At 47.3% G+C, this 25,541-nt stretch overlaps 1 protein-coding gene across 1 annotated transcript in view; it reads right to left on the bottom strand.

The window, feature by feature from the left end:
• Plxna4 (plexin A4) overlaps positions 1 to 25,541 on the bottom strand; it is a 454,568-nt gene that overhangs the window by 92,059 nt on the left and 336,968 nt on the right. The window contains exons 5-9 of the mRNA XM_041675360.1: positions 18,428 to 18,528; positions 6,049 to 6,172; positions 4,669 to 4,822; positions 3,336 to 3,435; positions 423 to 537 (exon numbers count right to left, since the gene is read on the bottom strand). Coding sequence (XP_041531294.1) covers positions 423 to 537; positions 3,336 to 3,435; positions 4,669 to 4,822; positions 6,049 to 6,172; positions 18,428 to 18,528 — 594 coding nt within the window. The remainder of the gene's footprint in view (positions 1 to 422; positions 538 to 3,335; positions 3,436 to 4,668; positions 4,823 to 6,048; positions 6,173 to 18,427; positions 18,529 to 25,541) is intronic.

The raw sequence follows: 25,541 nt of genomic DNA on the forward strand, positions 1-25,541 counted from the left end.
GACCTCAAGGGAGTCACTCTACCCTTCTGCTTCTATCCTCAAAGTCAAGACTGACCCATAGACCAGACTGTCAGTCTCCTCCAGGTTTCATGCCATGGTGGCCCACTGGCTGCCTGACTCCTGTCCCTGCTATTTCCTTCAAGTTCGTGTCATTCCATTTATGTTAGAGGAAGGAAAGAACTCACACCCAGGAGACTCAGCCTCACGCATTTGTACCTGAACCTCCCAGCCGAGCCAGAACCATGGTGTCAGTGCAAGGCCAAGCTCGTCCATTGCTTTCACACAGAGTGCCTGGAGAGCCGAGGTTAAGGAGGAAGGAAGAGATCCCCAGGATCTTCTCTTGGGTCCTCTCACGAGAAGGGCTGCACATATGTTCTGTGCTTACCAGCAGTGCCTCTCCTCATCCTGCTGCCGGCACCTACCTCGGGCAGTTTCACTCGGCCTTCCTGGAAGGAGCAGGTGTTGGGGTCATGGGTGCAAACATGCCGGTATTTACACCAGTGACAGCGGTATGGGCTCTCCACACAGGACAGACATCTGGGCACAGAGAAGAAGCACACATCTTAGAACTTCGACCCAAACACCTACGTCTCCAGACTCTAGGGGAACATTTTGCTCTTAAGGGAGATGACCCTTGAATGTTGACCAAAGGAAGGCCTCGTACAAATCCACCACCCTTCTTCTGTTCTCAGTGCCTCAGGGAATGAGTTCCTTACTCAGAGCTGGAACCCTGTTTCTCCTTCTCCCCGCATGGTCTTTTGTAAATAAGACAGCAATAAGGAGTGGAGTCTATAAGAACTAAGACAAACCCCAAATTGGGTTTTAATTCAAATTGCCTCTGAGTCTCACTGTTCAGAACCTACACTATTAAGGATGATGCCCTGGTGACAGAGGAAGCTGCTGAGGCTCCACACTCTGCATCCCAGCACAGCTGCCAACCCCACTCCTTACCTCCAGGAAACGGGCAACTTTATACGAGCCTTTTGTTGCTTAAAAACCCAGGAGGGCTCCCTATTGTCATAAGCTCAAATGCCTTGCCACACAGGCAGAGCTGCCCCGAGCTCCACCCTCCCCACAAGAGTGCAGTGCTACTGTCTGAGCACACCCCATGTTCCCCGCAGGCTGCCCCACCATCTGTAGGAGCTTTCTGCTTTTCTCCACTGACCAACCCTTGGCCAGAGGAGAGTTGGCCCCTCTGGACCCTCATTTGGTAAACCTCTCTGCTGAGATACTCTTAATCTGTTGGTGTTCTATTTTGTTATTAAACATCAATTTCTTCCACAGAGCGCCTAGGCTGCAAACCTCCACCAAGCAACTGGGCAGGTATTGGTTGCCGTGGAGGGCAGGGCCTGAGTGCTGGGATCTTATGAATCTGTGAATCCTTTATCTGATGAGCAACACTGTGGTTGGGATGAAACGCCACATCTGATTTGATCCCTGACTCTGCTTTTCTAGGGGGAAAGAAGGGAGGGAGGGAACGTGTCCCCAAGAGGTGAGATGGTGGACAACTCCATGGCAGGAAGAGAGAAGAGAATCCCGATGTTGATACAGCCGGCTCTGGCCAAACAGGATAGATGCTTCTTTCCTTGATGTCTGTCCCCAGAGTAAGATAAGCTCTAGTCTCAGACATCCTACATAAGCCCTAAATTATTTTTTATCAAATTATAGGCCAGCAAATGTCATGTTAGATACCTACCCTGTAAAGAGAGGAATGCAACCTGCATGTTAAAATAAGCAGAAATGTTGTGTGTGTGTGTGTGTGTGTGTGTGTGTGTGTGTGTGTGTGGCAGGGGGCATGTTGTCAAGCCATGTGTTTTCCAAACTCTCTCTATGGAACTCTAAAGGTTCCGTGGAGCTCCTTTGGAGACTATATAGAGTGCCATGGGGATCCTAGACAGAGGGGCTCCTGGACTCAAAGCTCCCCCAGTAAGCAGCCCCTTCTTCCATCTGTTTTGCATGCTGGACTTGCATATCTAATTTCAAGTTTTACATTAAGAAATTTTATACATCTCCAATCTGGTTCAATCTCATCAGTTCACAGAGGAAATATCAACATAACCATAGCAAAAATCATGAGTAGTACGTAACCAGTGAGCCACATGGCATTCTAAAGGATGCCTTACAGTGGCTCTTTTTACTCCTTATAGCCATCCTGTGGGAGGGCCAGGTCTGCTATACAGTGGTGACAACAGCAGTGTCCCATCCCAGGACTGCTCTGATAGGACAGTGCTCCTGGGATGTTATGTCGCAATTTGAATATGAAATGTCCCCAACAGGCTCCTCTGCTTGAATTCATGGTCCCTGGTTAGTGGTACTGTTTGGGAGAATTTGTAAAATCTTGAGGACTGTGATATAGGTAACAGAAGAGGGTCATTGGAAACAGGCCTTGAAGATAATGCTCCCTTCTGGTTCTGGCCTGACCTGCCTCCTGATTTGCCAAAATGTGGGAAGCCATTCTACAAGCTCTCTCTGCTGCAGACAAACCCTTCCCGCCACCGTGATGTCCCCTTCATGATGCACTCACTGTATGCCGTGAATCATGAGCCAGAGCAAACTTTTTCTCCCTTAGGTGACTTCCACCAAGGAGTGTGTCAGTCACAGCTATTAGAAAAGCAGCTAACACATGCCACTCACTAAATATTGTGGTGCCAGTACCTCTAGGTCCCCTTTTATAGAGGACACTAGTGCACAGAGTGGCTAAACCCTCTAACTGATCTCCTGTCCGTGGTTGCTATTTAGAGGGGGAGATGCCAAAGTCAAGCAAAGTCAGAGTCAGATTTCTGTGTCTCCATAGCGGGGCCTCTGCCACACTGTGTCTTTGGCTTTCCTTTTGCACTTTGACCCCGTCTGTATGAGTCCTGACCCAGTCTTTATGAGTCCTGACCCAGTCTTTATGAGTCCTGACTCAGTCTGTATGAGTCCTGACCCAGCTTATAGGGCAGAACATTCAGTTGACTTGCTAGACTGCCTGACCTCTCCTGGATACATGTAAAGGCTGCCCTCCCTTCCCTGGTCCTTCCTCTGTGTAGGTGTGAACTGATGTCCTTCAGGTGAGCTATATCATCCCTAGTAGAACGGTGGGAAGGGATTCAGGCTAGAAGATTTATGCCAGGGAAGACGCATGGGCTAGGGATTTGCAGGGCCCACACCCTAGGCGCTCACTTTTGTCTCTTCCTACTCCCTTCCGTACAAGAGAGAGGCCCGTCTTCTAGCATTAAGGAGGCCTCTTTGGAAGCCTCCATACAATGAGTCCTGGAAATCACAATGGGGTCTTCTGAACTCTGCATGAACCTTGACCCTAGCCATGAAAAGGCGAGGAAAGCCAGGGCACTTACGAGTTGTGGACGCTGCAGTTGTAGAAGACAAAACTGGTGCTGGCGAAAGTCACACCGGTCTCCTTCGACTTGAGTTGCAGCTGGACAACATGATGGTCTCCTATAAGGCAGAGCCCACCAGCGGGGGCCAGGGGAAATTTAAAACCCAAGCCAAACATCCGTTAGCGGCAATGCACTCTGGGAAAGAGAGACTGCTCCTCTGGGACACTGCCAGGTTTCATAGGTCCCTGAATCAGCAAGGTTCACTTCCAGGATGACCACCCCACCCTCCACACTCATACAAGCAAAACAAATTGTGCTTGGTCTCCCCTTCTCTGTTATGTCACTAGACCCCCAGTCACTTTCCATGTGTCTCTGTGGACATGCGTGCGTGTACACACACACACACACACACACACACACACACACACACACACCCTTACATGCTGTACTTAAAAGCCTCCTGGAATCACAAACAGTGATGAGTAGCCAAGGAGGAAAACAATGTAGTATCTCAGGAAAACGGTTGCCAATGGCACAGGTGGAATTGCATGTATGTGCAAATGTGTGCACATATGAGTTCACCTCATGATCTCTGTGCAGAGAGACCGAGGTCTGATACTATTGTCTCTGCGGGACGTGGCTCCATAGGGGTACGAGATATTAGACTCCTCAGCTGGCGCCAAAGAGACATTGGAGCCCATGTTTAATTCACAGCCCTGACCCTGGACCCCACTTGCAGCCCTGTTCTCTGCCTTCCCCAAGAGCCTCATTAATCAATCGGTTCTGAATAAATGTGACAAGCCCAAATGGGAGGGACAGCATGGAATCAATCTGCCGAGGCCAGCCTGTCCCTTACCAGTGTCAAGCCGTCCACTCACACCCTTCCCAATAGAGTTGGTTACGAGCAACAGGCAGCTGTGTGTGGGGAGAAAGCGCTCTAGAGCCAGACTCGCTCAAGTGATGGTATACAAAGGGTTATGGAGCCGTTGGACCTGCCCCGTCATACCCTTGCTCCCAGCTTCCCTCTTCCACAGTTCCCCCAGGCCAGCTAAAACAATGACATCACCTACCCATACTACTGCTTTTCTGGCCTGGCTCTATCTACCGTCTCAGTGGCTCTTCCTCACCAGGATGAGGTAGAAGTTTGGTTGCTAAGCTGGGATGTACCAGTCAATTTCCAGGGGTAAAAAAGGAAACTCTCACCTCTACTCCTTTCAACCATCAGCCCTCTCGCTCTGACTTAACTCTGCCCCTAGGCTCTCTCCGTTCCCCACATCTGTCACGAGTTCTGCTACCCAGGCACAATGAAGAGTCTGCCACCCAACTTTGCCTCCTGGGACCACTTGCTCACCATTTTCTGTGATGATGCGGGGCACCTCCTTGGCTGCAGGGGAGTAGCATTGGATCTGATTGCCTATTACCAGCCCATCCATCTCTGACAGATCCTCAAAGGTACAGTTGACACCTGCTGACAGTTCCGGGACATTGTACGTCTCTAGGACCAGCTGTGAATAGCCCAGCCAGGCAGGGGGGAAAGAGGAGAGGAGGGGGGAAGGAAGGGAGAAAGTCAGGAGGAGGAATAGACAGACAAAGGAGAATTATTAACACCGATCAGTTTGCTACAAGAGAAGGGTAGAGAAGGCAGTGGGAGGCAGAGGCACAGACTAAAGAAAGCCACTAGGATCCGAATGGATTTGACCCTGGGGAGTAGGAATGCTTAGGGGATTTGTGTGCTAGAGGAATTCTGAACAGGACCAGACTGGCTGACGGGAAATTACCTTCTATTTGGTAATGGCTGTGTGCCCAGTGCTAGAACTCGGGAGTCCATATCTCATTCTCCCAATGTAGCTACATTGGCCCCCTGCATAGATAAAGGGATCATTCCCAACACTCATTGCTACATGGCCTTATTCTATCATTCTATATTTATTTGCATGCCAATTAATCTCAAATTGGCTAAGAGATATTTAGGTATACCCATGGCATAATTTGGATCATAATAAAATACTACTTTGTTTATTCTGCTTGGTCACATAATGCTATTTTCCTCAAATATGATTTTCCTACAAATATGTATTTTGAGCAGAACCCCATGCTCTACCACTCTACCTGCCCCTCCCCCCCGTACTCTCCAGCTAATCCCATTTCCTCTCTTTTTAAAAAAGAGCTTCCACTTTTATGACATATGTAGAAAACCTAGCACCCACAAATGAGAGAAAACATGGTACTTGTCTTTCTGAGACAGATTGAAATTCAGTTAATAATATGATCTTGTTGCACCCATTTTTCTGCAAATGACATGGATTTGTTCTTTTTTACGGAAACATAAGTGTTTGAGCATTGCATAACAAGGATTGAGTGTTATGTCTGTGTCATATGGGAGGGAGTTACTTTTGGTTTTTTGAGTAGCCTCTGCCTTGATTTCCATAGTGCCTATACCAGTTCACATGTTTGTCCTCATTTTGTTTTTACTTGTTTTCTTAATGACTGCCAATGGAGTGAGATGGACTCTCAGCATAGCCTTATTTGTATTTCCTGATCACCTTCGGTATGGTCAATCCCTTGTCGTTATGAGTGGAACCTTTTCTTCAGTGTTTCTGTCCATTCCACCTTTCTCGGGTTCCCACTTCTTCACGAGCATCCCTGACCCTGACCTAGAGCTGCTCCCAAGAGGCCTTGGTGCTTTCTGCCAGGGGAGAGTTCTGCCCTGGTTTCTGGCCTCCCCACTCACCAGCACATTGTACTGAGAGACAGAGATGTTGTTGGGATGGACTGTCAGCCGGACACACTGCTTCATCTCCGAGGCAAACCTTCGGGGTTCCCTGGAGCGCTCGCACCGTTCCTTCCGGGTGCACCTGGAAAGGACACAATGACGATCAGTTGACCCAGAAAGGGACGGGCATATCCAGAAGCTCTTGGGCCCTACTAAACCTAAAGGGCTAGTTGCCCCTCCTTCTCCAAGCTTCTATTATGCACTTCCTTCTTCTATCAAGCTCAGCTTTGAAAAGGGTAGCAGTTCGCCCACCCCCTTCACAGGAGAGAAGAGTCACACATGAGTCACACCATCTTGGCCAGTCTACTTTTGTCCGTCCACAGCCTCTGACACCCTTCACCATCCCCTTTATTTTTTAGCAAACCTCACTTCTCCCCCATATATGTGTATAGCACATGAGACATATTTTATTGCCTTTGTTCATCTAGTTCTGTCTGGGTTTTCCATGCGTTTTTACCTATCCAGTTCTATCTAGATCTACAGATTAGTTCAGCTCTTTTGTACTTGTAATCACAGGGAAATGACTCCTGACGATGTCTGGAGGTTGAGAGAGGCCTAGGAAAAGTGACAGAAGGAACAGTAGCAGGGGATAGGGAGCAAAAAGGGGGAAGGGACATGGGAAGAGAACTTTCTTCTGGAAAGGCAGACAGATGTGGGGTGGGGGAAGAAAGGAAGGGAGGGGAAATACCAGGGTATTGAGTGGCTTGTAGGCCAACTCTTAGCTGTAGAAGAAAGCTGTTGCCTGTCCTTCTCATCAGAGCAAAAGAAGACACAGTTAGCCAAAGATGGAGGATGGCCTCAAAGTGCAGAGTTAGAGATAGTGTCTAGTTAACTAGTTAACTGCACACACGGTGACAGCCAAAGTTGCCCTGGAAGGAAGAGGTGGGACACAGGAGACTGCAGCAGAAGGAGGGCCTTACAGTCAGTGGGATGGATGACACCAAAGTCAACCCAACTCTACTTAATGCAATCATAACCACTAGTTACTGTGTGCTAGCATACTGTGATAGGGCTTTGCATTTTATGCCATTTAAATGTCCTTGGCCAAGTCATCTCAGAGGTCAAGAAACCACAGAAAAGGATGAAAGGGTCACTTCTTCGTCCAGGTATCTCACAGCTAATGTGAGTCCATATCCAGCCCAGGTAAACTCAGAGCCTCTGCTCTTTACCATGCTAAGCTTCTGGATGAAGAAGGAAGGGAACACACCCCCTTGCAGACTAAACCCAGGTGCCATGCAGTCTTAATGCTCCTCTTACATTCTTAGGGCTCTTTAAACATTTCCTCTTCACCATTCCTCCTAGATTCAGCAGCAAGCACGTGACTATCATCTATCCTTGTTGGATAAACCTGAACTCCCTGGGATTACTTCAAGGGCCCCAAGTCATGAGGGGAAAGGTCAGGAGTGAGTCTGGGGGTCCCCATGGCATTCTTTGGCGGCTCGAGCAAACCACTGGCAGCAAGAGTGTCTGCCTCTGAGTCTTGGGAGTTAATTTACCAGGCCAGCTCCTCGGCAAGGACTCCATTACCTTCAGCCATTAGGCTAATGTTATGGACTTTTCCAGAGTGTCTGAGCTGACATCGCTATTAATAGTGTTATTACGTCCATTAACAGCAGTCCCAGAGAACTGGTACAGCTTCAATTATTCACCGACTCCCCAACTTTGAAGTTTCTGTTTCCAAGAGCAATCAGTAGGTCTGAAAAGAGTACCTTTGATTAAATTATGAAGTGTGTGTGTGTGTGTGTGTGTGTGTGTGTGTGTGTGTGTAAAGCTGCCCAGGCCAAACATCACCAGAAGTTACTAAATAGAACAGATGAACCCTATCTCTCTCCCAGACTGGGGGAGGAGGCACAGGTAAGTAACTAGTTAGGTAGGGACAAGTCTAACCTGCATTGTTTGCTGCTACTCAGATTTCTAGGGTGCATCTTGCCACAGTTCTAGAAAGTACGGAGTATAGGAACCACATGTAATTTACAGTTTTAAGCATCAATCCCAAATGCCTAACCTCTTGGTGCCTTGGTCTTTTCTTCTCTAAAATGGGAACAAAATGGTATCAGACAACTAGAGTTTCCTAACGATTGCAGGAAAGAGTATGCTGTAAGTAGTTAGACCGGTGTATAGCTTCGAGAGGGGTGTCAACAAGTGCCAGCTGGGATTGGCACCCCATCACTTCCTTCACTTCCTAGTTCCTGGGGCTCTAAACTGCAGCTGATGCAGACTGGCTCATTGGCACATCAAAGGGAGAAGAGGAGACTAAAGCTGCTTCCCCCGCTGACGATGGAGGGAGGCTCAGAACCAGAAAGGTCAGGAGAGTGAGAGCATGCTATGGGTGGTAGCTTGTTTCCTTAACGGCTATCAAAGTGTTTGGAGAACTGAGCTCTGTCTCAGTGGAAAGTTAAGTTTAAGGTCAGGACCAGGGATGTTGTGAGATGTCTACCGTCCTTCATAGTACAGGAGTGGACAGGCTGCAAATGTCCAAAAACACAGATAACTGACCTTCAGTTTGATGGGATGATGGCAGGGGAAGGATCACAGCTTCTGGTATCCCATGGGGTCCATCAAGATAATAGTCCTTAGCCTTTTGAGGGCTGTGCTTCTCTAGCAGCTCATGCCAGAGTTAGAGACTGTGAAAGGGGCTCATCTCTGGTCCCAGAAGAGCCCCTTAATTGCTTCCTACCAAGGACTCTAGTACCTGGGAAAATAGGGCTCTCCCCTAGACAGTAGAGGCATCAGGGTCCCACGTTATCCACTTCCCAGGTAGGGGAATTGGGGCTTATGTAGACTCACAAAATGCACGAGTTCTCAGGCATTTGTCTCTGTTATCTCAATTGTGGCCTCTGCCCCAAATACAGATGTGCAAGTGACCAGCAGTCCCCAAGGAGACCCACCTCCCTCAGCCCCTGGGTTAAGGGCTTCCTTGGCGAACTGTCTTTCTTCCCTTTCTCATTCCACTTCCTGTGCACTGGGCCCTTACAGCCCTAGATCAGAGGTTCTAACAGCTCTAGGGAGAAAGGCCCCAGGCCCCTGCAAGGGGTTATTATTCAAGCCAGTGGTTCCAATGAGATTATCCCCTCTAATGAAGCAGTTACCTCCGCCCTCCCCTAAGTCTGAACTTTCACTGCTGGAGAATTCCCAGCCAAGTGGAAAATTAGAAGGGAAAGGAATGGAGAAGGAAGGGGGTGAGTGAGAGGGAAGGGGAGAGGGGGTGATTAAGTTTAGTAGAAATTAATTCCTAAACACACACAGAGAAATATTAACTCCCAGTGCTACTGACCAAGCAAACAGATTTCAGCATGGAAACCAGGCTCTCTGACAGGCTGCCTAGGTAAGCTTCCCAGCTGGAAGGACCACAGCTAGCCTGTCTCCCGAGGCCTCCCAGTGCGGACCCACTGGGCCTAGAAATCAGAGCCTGTTTCTATCTTCTCCCTCAGATGAACTCCAGTCCTCAATGGTTGCATTGGCGTTGGCCTATGTAAGAACACAATCTAGGAGCTCTGTGCTTAGATCATAATGAAACAGAAGGGGAATGATAAGAGGAGGAGTATGAGAATGAGGAGGGAGACTACAGGGGGAGGAGGAGGAGAGGATGAGGAGGGGGTAGGAATAAGGCAGGGGGGGGGTCTTCCAGATAGCCAGCTATAGTTTGGGTCTTCAGTGTCTTCTATGGGTCCCTGTGTTAAAGCCTTGTTTCCTGGCCTAGTGGTAGAACATCTAGGAGTTTGAGGTTACTAGAATGATACTAGGTCACTGGGTGAACAGCCTTGAGAAATCTATGGAAGCAGGGCCCTTCTTATTTCTCTCTTTGCTTTCCAAGATGCCATGATGTAATGAGGCTCTTGTTTTACATGTTTAACATGTTCCCGCCATGACATACCATGTTGTCACAGGCACAAAGTAACAGGACCAAGCAAACATGAAAGAACGGGTGGGCACAAGGAAGGAACTGACGGAAGAGGAGAGGTGGGTAGGAAGGAGAGCAGGAGAAGGTAAAGATGCAGCTGATCTCTTCTGTCTCTAACACCGTCTGCACTGAGGGAGACACCGCCTTTCCCTCGTGCCACTTTGCCGCAGTGACTACAACGGATTCCGATCGGCTCTATTATGCACTTTAGCTGACATCCTGGCGCTTTCATGTCCATTAGTGTCATAAGGTATAGCAGGCTGGAAACGCTTTGCTCCGTGCAATCTTGGCTGCTTTCTCTGTGTGGGTACCAGTGTGGTTCTCTCTGTCTCTCTCTCTCCGTCTCCACTCCATCCCCCATCCTCTCTCTCTCTCTGGTATGGGGTGTGTGTGTGTGTGTGTGTGTGTGTGTGTGTGTGTGTGTAAATGTAAGCCTTAGGAGAAACCCAGCTCTTTGGAATGTCCCTAGGGAGCCAAGATGTCAGACTGGTAAGCTAACCATAAAGGTGTATTGTGTGCGCTGTATGCTTGTGTATGCGTGTTTGTGTATGTACATAGATGGGTATGTGGATACATGTATGCACATATAAACGTGAAGGCAAGGTGGACAAGCAGTGTCTCCCTTGATTACTAACCCCTTATTTTTTGAGACAAGGACACCCACTGAATGGGGAACTTAGTGACCCAGCTAGGTCAGCTGGCCAGTGAGCCCCAAAAGATCCCTGTGTCTTCACCTCCCTAATGCTGAGATTACAGGAATATTCTGTCACACCTGGATTTTCATGTGAATGCCAGGGAGTTAAGGTTGGATCCTCTAGCTTGTATGGCAGGAACTTTATAAACTAAGCCATCTCCCCTGCCCCTCTGTAATTTACGTGAGAAGGTGGCATTTTTACTAGCAATCCTTTCATTACGAAGCATCTATAATACGTGTGAATGGACATGTACACACACATACACAGACAGACACATACAGACACGTACACACACACAGAGCCCCCCTGGGGGCTAGGAAGGAGTCAGGATTAAGAAAGGAAAGCAAGTTTCCTTAAGCCAGTCTGTAGCTACTTAGCCACAGGGAAGGGACTGAATCTACTAGAATTGAGTTTGAGACTTTCCTCTGAACCAGAGACTGACAACCTTTGGTAAGGAGTCAGGCAAAACAGGTATGCTGGCAGAAGCAGATCCTCAAGTTCCCTATGACTCTGTAAGTCTTGAGCCAGCAGTCCTAGAGGAGACCTAGGTTAGAAGGAAGTAGGTTAAAAAATTAAGAAACAAAACAAGGCTCTAGGACATTGGTTCTCAACCTGTGGGTCACAACCCCTTTGGAGGTAGAATGACCCTTTCACAGAGGTTGCATACCAGATATCCTGTACCTCAGATGTTTACATTATGATTCATAACAGTTGCAAAATTATAGCTATAAAGTAGCAATGAAACTAATTTTATGGTTGGGGAAGGTCACCATAACATGAGAAACTGTGTTAAAGGGCCACAGCATTAGGAAGGTGGAGAACCACAGCTCTAGGACATGCTGATATGGAGCAAGGAAGGACTCACATCTTAGAGTCAAACTGTCTGTTCAGAGGATGACCAAGGATGTTGCTTAGGGAACAAACTACTCTGTGCCCAGGTGGCCTGTGGGCATGGCAGCTTAAATGCATGATCAGTGGTGAAGCTGCCCTAAGGGTGAAAAGGAGGGAGGGAGGGAGGGAGAGAAGGAGGGAGGGAGGGAGGGAAGGAGGGAAGAAGGGAGGGAGGGAGGGAGGGAAGGAGGGAGGGAGAAAAAGATGGATGGAGGCAGGGAAGGAGGGAGGGAGGGAGGGAGGGAAGGAGGGAGGGAGAAAAAGATGGATGGAGGGAGGGAGGGAGGAAGGGAGAAAGAGAGGGAGGGAGGGAGAGAGAGAGAGAGGGAGGGAGGGAGGGAGGAAGAGAGGGAGGGAGGGAGGGAGAGAGGGAGGGAGGGAGGGAGGGAGGATGAGTTTCCAATAATGGATGGCCCAACACTCACTCCAGTCCTGTGGAAGGAACCAGGAGAATGGACTCTAGGAAGAAGGCCCTGGCGTCTGACCCCAGCCCCCAGTGACATGGTCACAGTCACCATAGCTGTATCTGAGAGCTATATCTCCTGTGTTCTAGGTCACTGAAGGGGTTTCCTACGCATCCCATCCTCTGGCTTTCACAGCTTGGCTGTAAACTGGCTCTTCTCACCAACATTCAGACCTTAGGAAATGGAATCTGACTAGTCTGTCCACAGATAGCATCTCAGACTTCACTCTCCTTCTACCTGGGTTATAGTGGTGTATTATTTGTGTTTTAATAAATGAAGCAAAACAGCCACACTACTCAGCCATACAGGCCAGGTAGTAGTTGCACACACCTTTAATCCCAGCAGCCATATTAATTAGCTATCCATAGAGGCTGGGTGGTGGTAGTGTACACCTTTAACCTCAGCACTAGGGAGGAATATAAAACGGGAGGAGACTAGTCTCAGGCTAAGTCTTATTCTGAGGATTCATTGAGGAAGGACTGCCGTTTCAGTCTGAGGTAGAGGTAAGAGGCAGTGACTGACTGCTTTGCTTTTCTGATCATCAGTCTCTGGGTTTTTATTACTCATGCTACTCTGAGTAGCAGGCTGTGTCCTTTCTACTTCTGTCTTGTGTGGCCAAGACTCTGCAGCAATGGTTCTCCACCTTCCTAATGCTGCAACCCTTTAACACAGTTCCTCATGTTGAGGTGACCCCCTGATCATAAAATTATTTTCATTGCTACTTCATAACTATAATTTTGCTACAGTTATAAATCACAGTGTAAGCATCTGTGTTTTCTGATGGTCTTAAGTAGCCCCCTGTAAAAGGGTAGCTTGACCTCCAGGGAGGTTGTGGTCTTCCCAGCAGTTGTGAACGGCTGCTCTACAAGGAGGAAGAACTGAACCCCTGTGCCACCTGCTTGGGGTGTGGTGGGGCTTCTCCTAACAGAGGCAATCTGTAGGGTGGAGACAGAGATGCTATGGAGACATCTGTACTTCATCACCCTACAGAGTTCCACTTACACCATCTTCCCAGGAGCGATGCTAGGACTCTTCCTAGTGCTAGGGCCAATCAATGAGTTGGCTCTACCCTTGGCGGTGGGATCCCATTACCACCTAGACTAAGATAGGCTTTCTTGCCTGGGAATGGTGCCAAGTAGGGGGAAGATGGGGTGGGGGCTGGGGACCTGCCAAGCCTGGAGGGTGTGTTTTCCCAGCTCAGGACAGGAGACAGCTGTGAGGGGGCGAAGGTAAACTGGACTTGGAAGGTTTTATTCCCCTTTGCCCAAATCAGAACAGGTGGGCTCAGACACAAAGGAAAGCCCTGGGAATGAGGCTGAAAACTGCAGGCTGAATAAACAGGCAGCTTTGTGTTGCTGCCCTGGCCCTTAGGCAGACAGGCCTGTAGGCAGGGCCAGGGGCTACAGAAGAGGGCAACGAGAGTGGAGGGGCGGTGCTTCTCTTCCCCCTAGGCTGGCAGGTAGGCCCTTTGTCACGTTCACTAGTGCAGAGCGGGGAAGAGCAGAAAGGATTTGAATGACTGGGTCGTCTCTTCGGCATATTCAGCTCACAGCCCTCCTATGACCCTCCTGATGCAAAAGCTCTTTCAGTGATACGGACACCTGTTTGCAGAGGCTCCGTCCTTGGGCTGCTTGTTCCTCTGGTTCTTTCTATGGCTCTCTCCCACTCTCTTTTGTTCTTTTTGTCAGTATCTGTCTAACACACATACATGCACACATACATACACACACCACACGCACACACGTACACACACCACACGCATCCCACACACCTACACATACACCATATACACACATACACATACACCACATGCATACACACATACACACACCACACATACACACACACCACAACACCACCTTATTCCCTATGACCATAGGAAAAGTTGTCAGAAATGACTACAGAAAACAGAATCATTCTCACACTCAGAGGGTCCTGTGTTGTTCTTTGTCATGGACTGAATGAAGACCAAGCTTGCTGAGGTACTTGGCAAGGGCCAGGGTCACTTAGCACAGAGTCTTGCCCAACATGGAAGCCTGACAAATGTGCTGATTCTAGGACCCCATCATTGCAGCAAAGGCCTGTTCCCCAAGAAGCTTCAGGACAGAGAGAGGGAGGGAAGGAAGGAGGGAGGGAGAGAGAGAGAGAACACAGTGCTTTAGAGAACATTCTGGTTCTTTGTTCCTTTCCTAGCAGAACCTCTCAGGACCAGCATCTATAAACTGGTTCCCACACTGACTGCTCACTGTCCACACCAGACCTCTCCAGACCTCTTCTTTCTTCTGTTTTGTCCACATCCCTTCTGTTGCCTCTTCCAATCATGTATGGCCACATTGTGCCCACTGAAAAGAAGGACAGGACGGTAGAAGCCAACTTGTGTATCTGACCTGAGCCAAGACCCATAGGTTGCACTGACTAGGATGAGAGAACCTTCTAGGAGGAAGCAGGTTTGCATGTGTTAAAGCTTTCCCGATGGACCACCTCAGATCTGTGCATTTTAGTTATGTTTAGTTAAGTTTAAAACTGAATCTTAGAGACCCAGGGGCCTTCCCGTGCTTGGCCACCATGTGCAGGAGCTATTCTTGGTCTTGAACTCAGGGGAAGGACCTGACAAGTGTTTCTGTGATTAGATAGTCTGGGCCTATGGGAACTCATGAGCTGTGTCTTGCTATAGAAGTTATCAGACACGGTGGAAACAGCTCCAATGTCAGTGTCCGTCTGCCCTCATCATGCATTCACTTTGCTGAGAGCCCAACGTTATGGAGAGCAGCACCCTGACGGTGCAGAGCTCCTTGGACTCACAGAGCAGCCTTCATTACCCCATCTCATCCTCTAGTTAGCAGCATGAGAAGCCACGGTTCTCTCTTCTTACAGGTGTAGATACCAAGTCTCTCCCATCCAGTGTTATGGTCAACCCTCAATATCTGTGGACTCCGTATTTCAAATGCAGCTAATTGCTAACATTTATTAGTGGCCTCCAAGCTTGTCTTCATGGCACGTTTGAGTTAACTCATGGTCATATGCGGAGTGGGGATGACTCAAGTCACATGTTTACAGCTTGGGTAAGAAGAGGTGACATTCTTCCTTCTTGTTTAAGTAGTCGCATTATAAATGAGGTTCATTTGATGGCTATTTAATGCCATGCTTTTCAAGTTCTGTCCTGTTTTGACTTAAATCTTATAAGGCTGTGCTGCCCAGTATTCCTAAACACATCATGGCCATGGTGCGACATAGAGAAGTGTGTGTGTGTGTGTGTGTGTGTGTGTGTGTGCATGAGAGAGAGAGAGAGAGAGAGAGAGAGAGAGAGAGAGAGAGAGAGGAAGCTTCGTTCAGCTAGCTGGAGAGGTACATGCTGGTAAGATAAGCAGAAGAGGTGGAGGCAGGAGGATCATGAGAATCTTCATCCAGGTATGAAGTTACAGTTCTCTGAGTCATGAGTTGAATGTTAATGAATTGGCAATGTTTATTAAGGAAGACATCTTCATACAAATGTCCAACAAATGAGGTGATACATCAACCCACTGATGAAAAGGTTGAGACCAGAGATTCTCAGGAATCTGACACTCTGTGTCTTTTAGGGGCAGTGGTTTGGTGTTTTCTAATTCAGTGTTCACAGGTCTTTACAGAGGTCTTTACCACTCCTGCACATAGCGTGAATCGCTATACTCAACAGCCTCGCAAATGTACAAGACAGGAGAGCTAGACTAGACTGCACTAATTTCAGTAACCATTGCAAGCTTCCCTGTCGTATTTACATAGTGGCTCCCACTGTAGCTCCTAGGGTGAAGAGAGGCCCCAGAAGCGGCAGCTTAGTGTTGGGCAACAGACAGGACAGCCCTTGTATGGCCCCCGTTCTCTGAGAGCCATGTTTAGGAAGGGCTGACATCTGACGTGCAAACTGGCGTGAGATGTGATACCAGGCAGAAGGAGGGGCGGGAAAGCAGCAGGAACATCTGCTGGTTAAGCAAAGGCGTCCTGAAACTGTGACACCCTCAGGGATTCAAGGGCCATCTAGAAAACCACTGGAGTCAACCACAGTCTGAGAGGAAGGACCCTTATGAACTCTCAGTCTTTGCTGCAGCCCATGAGATTGGTGACTACCCTACCTGATCTGCCAGTGTTCTGACTCAAATGGTTAGCCTTGTCAGTTCTCCTACAACCCAGCAAAGTAGGCACTCCTCTTTCCAGGTCACGGAGGAGGGCCTAGGATGCCGGGGAGATTTGGATTGGATTCTGTGTCAGACACATGTCCATGACTTTTTCCTTTATGGCATGCTGAGACTGAAGCTACTGGCTTTCCTATGTGATGGTCTGCTCGGTGAATCACCCTGACTCTCCTTCTGGCTTTAGTTTACTCTTGCTGTCTGCCACAGGAGTCAGGTATGCTGTTATACAAGGAGAGACTGGAGCCGTATAAGAAGTAATGCATGGTATTTTCTCTCCTCAGACGTGCTCAACCCAGCTGTGGAGCTGAGGTGCAGGGGCAGGGCACTCTGGCCCTTCTGCAACCTTTTTTAAGCCCCAGTGTCCTGAATGCTCACCAAGATCAGTGCCATATGGGATGGGGATAGCATCATGACACAGACCATAAGGGGCACAGAAACCTGTGCTTTGGTCCTGAAGGATTTAGGGAGGGGCCAGCTTTTATGATTGCCCTGAAGTTACACTTGTACCATGCTATGAGAACTAAGGGATGCTCAGCAGCCAGTTAGGTGGCTCCAGAGTTCCCAAGGAAGGCATTAGGTTGAGAATGCATCCATTCCTTTTCTGGGAGATCTTACTATGCTGGACAAAAAAACCTCATCTCCTTTCAAGGTAGCATCAGGAGCCTCTTCTGGCTTGGCACATGCTGGTACGCATTCTAACTGCCCCTCTCCACCCTTCTCCGTGGGGGCCAATCCTGGGGTGCTGCACTATTACGAGATGACCTCGCTGTCCGTTTCAGTGCAGCTTCCAATCTGCCTTCGAGTCGTTGTGTTTCAGCGCAGCTCAGTGGTTCTCAATTTCTTTTTTGGTATAATACGCCTAACAGATTTCAGGCCTTCCCTTAAGGGACTCAAGACCTCATTATGTCCGACACCCAGAAAGGGGGAAGTTGGCTGTTCTATTGGAGAGACTGTGTGAGAAATTAGGAGGGTGTTTTTAACTGTCAGAATCTGAGAGAGTGTTTCCTGCCTTTGGAAGAGGAGAGAGAGAAGATTCCACCTCCAGTTTCTTATAGTTCAAAATCACTGAAAATTGCAACAAATGTCATTGGTACCAAGTAATTCAGGCTGTGAATGGGAAAACTAAAATCTTATCTTATGATGCTGTGGCTAGTTTAGAGAATATCAGGTTTCAGGTGGCCACAGGAATCAGTCATAGCTCTAGTAGGCTCAGATTCCACAGGATGGGGCCTAACGATGAAGGCTATTCCAGGAAGGGAGAATAAAGATCTTGGCACTGGAGAGACAGTGCAGTGGGTAACTACTCCCCTAGAGCACCCAGGCTTAATTTCCAGCGCTCACATGGCAGCTAACAACCATCTGTAACTCTAGTGCTGAGGGATCTGAACCCTTCTCTGGTTTCTGTGTGCACCAAACCCACACACGGTACACAGACATACTTATTGATACATGTAAGATAAAAATTAATTAGAGTTTAAAAATGATCTTTGGTTCTCTCCTATTTCCTGGCTAGTTGTCTGCATCTCTCAGTTCATCCATCAAGTTCCTATTTGTCTCCACTATAATCTGATCGCCTTCTCCCTTCCGCTAGAGAATAAACGGAATAGGGGAGGAAGCACAAGGGCTTGCGCTAGCAGTTGGCCTGGCCTTTCTTCCCTCCTGACTCGAAGCCCAAGTTTATTTGTAGCCGGTTTATAGGTGTTATGGCAAGACAAAAAAGGGTCCTCAGGCATGTCCCACATAGAAGTCACAGGAGGTTCTATGGTTACAGCACAGGGCATAATGAATGGATGCTGAGTTACAAGATGGATACCACATACCTAGTAGATAATTTAGTCGTCCGGGTGAATTTTGAGAAAAAAACAAAACAAAACAAAACTCCATGTCATTGGGGGCAGGGGTGTGTGTGGGTGAGGGGGGGCTCTGCTGAAAAGTCAGCAAATTGAAGTTAGACGAGTCCAAGAATCTGTCTTCTGTGACTCTCCAGGGTGTCATTGCCAGGGTGACTGCCATATTCTGACCTGTCGTCATTCCGTCCATGTCTCAGGGGAACCAGACAAGTTAAAGTGAACCCAGAAAGCATGGAAGAGCGGTGAAGCTTGCCAAAGGTGCAAGGATGGAAGAACGCAAAGAGAAGAGGGCAAAGGGGTGAGAGGAAGGACAGAGAGGAGGGCGAGAGCCACTGGGAGGAGGCGGGAGGGAGCAGCCAATGGTACTCACGTGTTGTGGAGCACACACCAGCCACAGTGGGGGTCACCCGATCCAAGACACTCGCCACAGCTCCGATACTGCCCGCAGGACTCCACAGGAACTCTGGTGAGCTGGAACAGCACAATGAGGGTGTAGCAGTCAAGAATCTTCAGAGAACCTAAAGGTTCACAGCTCAAATTGCCATCCTAGATATCACTGCATCACCCAAGACTCCGGAGGAGCATGGAGGTGCTTAGAGTCCAATGTCAAAGAGACTTTGGGGAGCCATATTGGAGTAGATGACCGCATAGCATCCTGAGGATATACCTACTTTCTAGGCTCTAAGATGTATCTGGGAACACGGACCACACTGAGTCCATATAAAATATACCAAAAGAGGCTTCCACACCACATAGTTAAATTTTCCTATTATCCTCATCCCCCAAATATTTCTGCAAATAACCAATCCATTACATATTTGTCTCCTATCAAAGTAATAAACTCAATGTTCATTCTTTCTCCATCTTGTTTTGCTTTCCCTCACCCCCTTCCCTTAGACCTCAGCACTTTTATTTTTCCAGAGAGCATTCAACTCCCACCCAGCACCCTTCCCTCGTCTTCCTCCTGGCTGTTTAACAAGGTGCCTGATCTACCCTCTGGCTGCCTCCTGCCGTCTCCTGCTTCATACTGTTGACCAAAACTTGCTCCAAAAATTGATTTCACTGCAGTTCTTTCAAAGATCAGCCTTGCTATGGCCCCAGCTCACACCCTCTCCAGGATTCGAGGCTTCCTCTTGAGCCCAGAGACTTCCATTAGCTTCCAGCAGCAGCTTGTTAACATAAAATGTTCCACATGACATTTTCACTTAGCCCAAATGCCTCCATTTCCTGCACGCTCTTAAATGCCGTTTGGATTTCTTTGTTCTCTAAGGCAGCCTTGATGTCGCCTTACATGATGCCCAAGTACCTGCTACGTAGTAGGTATTTAAAGATGACATTCATGATCGAATGGTTATTTGAATTTTTTTATAGCCTTGGTCTTTACTTTCTATTTCACCAGTTTCTTCTTTATGAAAAGTTTTTAAAATATATTTTTTCATATGGGATTTTTATATATCTATTTTTTTTTAAATCTTGGTGGAGGACTTCCTACCTAGTCTTTTCACTAGAGCCAGGACAACTAGCCAGGGTCGTCATCAGAACCAGCCTGGTAAACTGTACATGTTGACATGGCTGAACCGTATCTGCTCACGAGTGAGCGCAGGGGCTGTGTTTCCCCTGCTGGTCCATAAAGCATCTGCGCTGTACAATTATGTCCACTTGGCAGGGGCTACTTGTAACTCATGCACAGGCGAGCTGGCACCAGAGCCTGCTCAATTAGTCTCCACACTCATTGGGAATTAATTAATAATTAATTCCAAATCCCACTATGGTCTCCTTTTCCTTAATTTCCTCATTTTCTTTTATCTACCCTTTGGTAGCTGCCTCTGCTCACTCTTACAGATTTGCCCTTGGCCTCCACGGCTTGTTCTCAATGGCTTTTCTTTGCATTTGGAATTTTCTATGCTTTCCACACTTATTTATGTGTGTGCTTGTCTTGCACACATGTGGAGGTCAGAGAACAACTTGCAGGATTTGTGGATTCTAGGATGGAACTCAGGTTATCAGGCTTGGTGACAGCACCAGTACCCGCTGAGCCACCTCTCTGTCCCCTAGAATTTTATCATAGGTTCTATCATTGCCCAGGTGATTCCCCGCAGGACTTCAATGTCTTTAAGATTAAGTTTGATGATCAGTTTTTTTTTTTAAATTAGTCTGCTGGCTCTAACATGAAGCTAGGAATTTAGCTTATTCCTGGTGTCACTTTAATTTTTCTGCCCCTCCTCAAGCAAATACCTTCTAGTCATATGAACACATACATAATAGTGCTCAACCCAGAGGACCTTGGCTCCTAGGAATTCAGGGGTAGGAATGAGATTCACAAGCTAGTTTCAATATTTCCAAAAGCCTAATGGAAATTGGATTGTTGTTATTTTATGTGTTTATGCATACTCATGTGTGTCCCATATTAAAGTAGGAAGTATATTATTCTTTAATAAATGTAGTTTGTTTAGTAGACAGAATCTTTCAAAAAATGTGACTCCCCAAGGGGGAAAAATAATAAAAAGGGCTATAGATGATGAAAGTTGGGAACCGTAAGTACATAATCATGTGTTCATGGGTCCCAGCTGCCTGTCTGGCACTCCATATTTTGCATGGGCTTAAAGGAAAAATATCATAGCTTGTTCAATCAAAAGAATGTTTTTGGTCTAAACTTAACATTTTCCCCAGATTCTCCTGTCAACATGTTTAATAATCAGTCTTTCATGGAATATACCCTGGAATTTCAGGGTGTGCCCTGGGGTTCCAGGGTGAACCCTGAACTCTAGGGTGTATCCTATAATTCTCAAGTATACTCTGAGTTGCTGAGGTGTGTCTTGGGGTTCTGGAATGTAATCTCTGTTTCTGGTGTGTACATGGGGCTCCAGGAGATGCCTCAGGGTTCTTAAGAGTGTGATTTGGGATTACAGGGTGTTCCTGTTCTCTGGAAGTCTGGGGTGTGCCATTTTGAGTAATGAACCAGCTGCTGGGTGAATTGGATAACTGGTGTTTAATAATGTCGATAGGCCATAACTATAAAAATCCCTCCTCTCTTGATTTTAAAGAGTTGTCCTTTTTGTTTGGCTTGAAAGATGTCAGAGCCTGCAGAGGGAGGTTTAAAACATTCTTGGCCATTACTAGCAACAAGACCCTGTTGTCTCTGAGACTTGTTTTTCCTGTCCTTAAACAGGAGATAAAAAACCGCATGCTTCTATTCCCTAAAGCACTAGACCACAAAACGGGTTCATAACGGGTCCAGGGTCCAGCAGTCCACAGGTGATGTTTAAGGTCATCCCAGGCTGTTCTGTGATGGGCATTTCATTCCCAGCTGTGTGTTGCACTGACCCGTCCTCTGGGTCACAGAGACGTGCTCTGAGGCTTCCCCAGGTCTGGGAAGCTACACTGGGAGGTACCAGATCCAGAAGACGTTTTCCTCCTTAGTCCCCTCATGGTGTCATTTCCTCTTTGAATGTGGCATCAGCCCCTAAGCCATCTACCATTTCATTCTCTAGATGAGGCTCTGAAGTTCCCTGAGTTTCCTGAACTGATTCAGACCCCTTCCTAGCTTCCAAGTTAGCCCATGCTGTACTTGGGTTTCAGCTACACATCTACGCGGGACAGGGCACAAATCCCCAACCGTCTGAGAACTAGGTCTTAGCTACTGCTTTGCTTCCAGCTCTCCGGACGATCGTGAACAGTTGTTCCCTTTGAGTTTCTTTTCAATCATCTATAAAATAAGCAACCATTTGGACTCACTCTAGAAATCCTTTTGAATCTGACATTCCAGCAACTTCTAAGTGTCCAGACAAAACCTCACCCAAGCTAGTCCCTCTTTCTTGTTTGACTTTCATGTATATGTGTAAACATGATATTGAAGACTTTCAAGAGAACACACCCTGAAGGTTATCGTCTGGGAATCTAGAACTTTCTCTTTGAAAGGCCCACAACAGAGAGCTTTGCTTTCCTGGTAGCTCATTCCCACTAGGCATTGTCTCATCTTTACTACTTGCTTCTGAGGTTGATCTAAATGTTCCCAGTCTCTTAAAGTATGGATGCTAAAATTAACAGGGCTCTCCAGCATTGCCTCTGTGGCTCCATCTTCTCCTGCCGCAACATTGCTTTCCTGTGGACAATTCTAGAATGTGCCAGAAGTTTTCCTGACAGTTTAGACTCACTTTTGCAAACTGAAATTAGTACAGGCATTTGCCTCAGTCGCAAAATATATATCTGAAGTCCTCAGCTTTTTTTCACACCGTGCTGGTATGTTGCAAAGATGGCCAGATGGTTCCTCAGTCACCCTGCCCCACGGTTCCTCTCTCTACCCCAGTGTCTGGACTCTCTACCTACACTGGACACCAAACAAAGCTGCCTACCCATCCCCCACCTCAGTTCCTCTCCTGACCCTGGAAACACAAACCACTCCAGATGCAGAGCCACACGATTAATTAAAAGCACCCCACGCTGATTAAAGTCTTAAGCTACAGTGCCAGGCATGCTAATTAGCCAAGTCAGGGAATTCAGACCACAGGAAGAGGTGAAAGAAGAAAAGTGTATGTGTGTCAGGGGGCTGACTTCTGTTGGGAGAACAAATCAGACGACAATGTGACCTGAGCCATCATAATGATAGATGGTATCTGAGACCACAGAAGATTGAGGTCCCTCCACTGGCCACTCGACTCCAGGAGGGTGGTTGATTGATGTGGCCACAATGTAGACTGTAGTGCTTCCAGAGAGGGAGCCCCAGCCCTTCTCAAGACCAGCCCTACACTAGGGCCCGGGAAGAATGTGGCTTCTGGAAGAGGAGATGGGATCTGCACAGCGTTGTCTTGGCAAGCTGTTCTACCTTTGTATAATAGAAGCTTTCCAGGTGCTGAGCAGTTCCTCAAAAACATAGAGATTTGCCATGTGACATGGTGACGTGACTACTGAGTACAGAATCAAAAGAAAGGAAAGCCGGACCTTGGAGACACATTGGCATGTCCATATTTATAGTAGAATCATTCATAAAAGTTAAAAATGGAAGTTACCCAGGGCCCATCAACAGAAGAACAGATGGACAAAATATGGCATGTATTTACACTGCAATGGTATTCAGTCTTCAAAGAAAGGAAGACAGAGTGATGGCACATGCCTATGATCCAGAACTCTGGAAACTGAGACAGGAGATGTAAAAGTTCAAGGCCAGTGTGAACTACATACTAAGTTTGAAGCCAGCCCTGGCTACATGGAGAGATCTTATCTTAAGAAGCTAAAAGGGAAGGGAGGGAAGAAGGGAAGAAATTCTAGACAAACTTTAAGGACAATATGTTAATAAAATGGGTAAGACACAAAAGAACAATGATGGCAAGACATACAAAGTCACTAGAGAGGCACAGTAAGAAATTAGAATGGTGGCTGACAGAGCCTGGAAGTAAGGATGGGGACTGAGCTACTGCTGAATGGATATGGAGCTTCAGTTTGGAAAGATGAAATGTTCTAGAAATGGCGACACCATTTATGCAGGCCCTAACGCCCACAAGCACCCAGAAACAGTTACAATAGCGAGTTTCATGGTATATCTATTTTATGGCCATTGTTAAAATGTTGAAGAAATGGTCTTCGGCGTGGGCTTTGGCTAAAGGCGCATCTCCAGAAGCCCAGAGATGACATGAGAACACCCGCTCAGCTCCCAGGGTCAGTGACAAGCAGGCTGGTGCATTCACGCTCCTGAGATATTCTGAGGTACTGTAATAAATAAGCATTCATTTCGCAGCTCCTTAGTGTAATCTTCCTTGGACAAAGGTTTTGGAGATAAGTCTATCATGCGCTATAGACATAGCGCATAGATATATATCATTGCTTCCTGATTTGAAAAGATAACGTCACATCTTATCTATCCAGAACATTCTTTTCCTCTACTCCCTCCAAGAGGCTTCGAATCCAAATGGTTCCTATGATGGTTGAATAGCCCCTGACTATAAGGATTTGTTTCTTCTATGTTTAAATTTGTGTTTATGTGTCTGTTGCGTGCAGGTGCTCTCTGAGGCCAAAAGAGGGCCCTGAGTTCCCCAGAACTAGAGTCCAGCCACTGTGGGCTCCCTAATGTGGGTTTGAGAGCCTGAACTTGTGTTTTCTGAAGGAACAGTATATATTCTTTACTTCTGTGGCATCTCTGCAGCCCAATCCTGACTTCAGATAACACACTTCTTCCTATGTATGACCTGTGGGCTCTTTCCTATCCCCACTCCCCAATACTTTCCCTCCTTGGACTGCCTTCCTAGGAACCACACTGATTTTCTTTGTTCTTTTCCAACTAAGCTTAACTTCCTTAATATAGTATACCTTGGCTTGATCTTAGGCTACATTAAAAAACATCACCACTTACTTTTGTTTGTGTGTGCATGTGTATGTGTGTGTATGTGTGTGTGTGTGTGTGTGTGTGTGTGCATATGTGCCAGAGGCATACTTGACTGTCATTTCTCAGGTCCTCAACTTTGTTTTTGATTTTTGATTTATTTATTTATTTATTTATATTTTTATTTTTTCAAGACTGAGTCTCTCACTTGCCTGGAGCTCACTGAGTAGGCTAACTTGGCTAGTTAACCAATCACAGGGATGCACTGTACCTGGATGTCTTACATGGGTTCTCGACACTTGGCTCAAATTCTCATGTTTATAAGCCAAGCACTTTTGTTGACTGAGTCCCATCTCTACCTTTATCAATAGAACCATCATCATTATTGTCATCATCGTCATCACTGTTATCTTCCTTACCTCACTGGTCTCATGACCAAAGACCACCAATTTATAAAACAGTAGCCTGGGCTAGGGAGGTGATGAGGGACAGAATAGAACAAAGGACCCATCCCTGTTTCAACGCCTGGCTCTGTTCTTCCATTCCTAGAGGTTATCCCTAGCGGCTGGAGGAATCGATGTGGTCTCGTGAGGTGTGGCTCCCTGTCTGCTTTCCCCATACTTTGCAAGATGCTTTTCTCCGGCAGTGGGGCCCTGCTCTGTCTGTTGCAGCTCTCATCCCAAAGGGCACCTGCTACTCTGCAGAAGCATGCCGTCTCTGTGTGCATCTCTCATTTGTTTAAGTATTTGACATCCTGGTCGAAATGTGAGTTATTACTCCATCTCTACTCTTATAATTGGATGCTAATGCCACAGTGGCTACACTGAGCCTGATGGCTGGAGTTAATTTAAATGTCCAAAAGGCTTCCTAAGTACCCAATTTCCTTCAAAACTCGAGAGAGAGAAAGAGAGACAGAGGAAAGAAAGGGAAAAAAGAGGCAAGAAGGCCCATTAAGAAACTCGAAGGAGCTCCTGGGGAGCTGTCGAGCTGCACAGATGTGGCACTCGGCGCCATCCTTCATGCTGTCCTCCTGTCTCCTGTTCCCAAGCAAGGGAAGTGTAGCCGAAGAAAGTTGGTCCCCTTCTGGGAGCGAATTAACTCAGCAATGCATATGCATCTCAGGAGCATGGTCTTGGGGAGCTTTTACAGTCTCTCCTCAGACGTTTCTTTC

Source organism: Microtus oregoni, unplaced genomic scaffold, assembly GCF_018167655.1.
Source record: "Microtus oregoni isolate MIOR12 unplaced genomic scaffold, Mior012 000026F_ref0000081, whole genome shotgun sequence".
In the NCBI taxonomy this organism is placed as follows: domain Eukaryota; kingdom Metazoa; phylum Chordata; class Mammalia; order Rodentia; family Cricetidae; genus Microtus; species Microtus oregoni.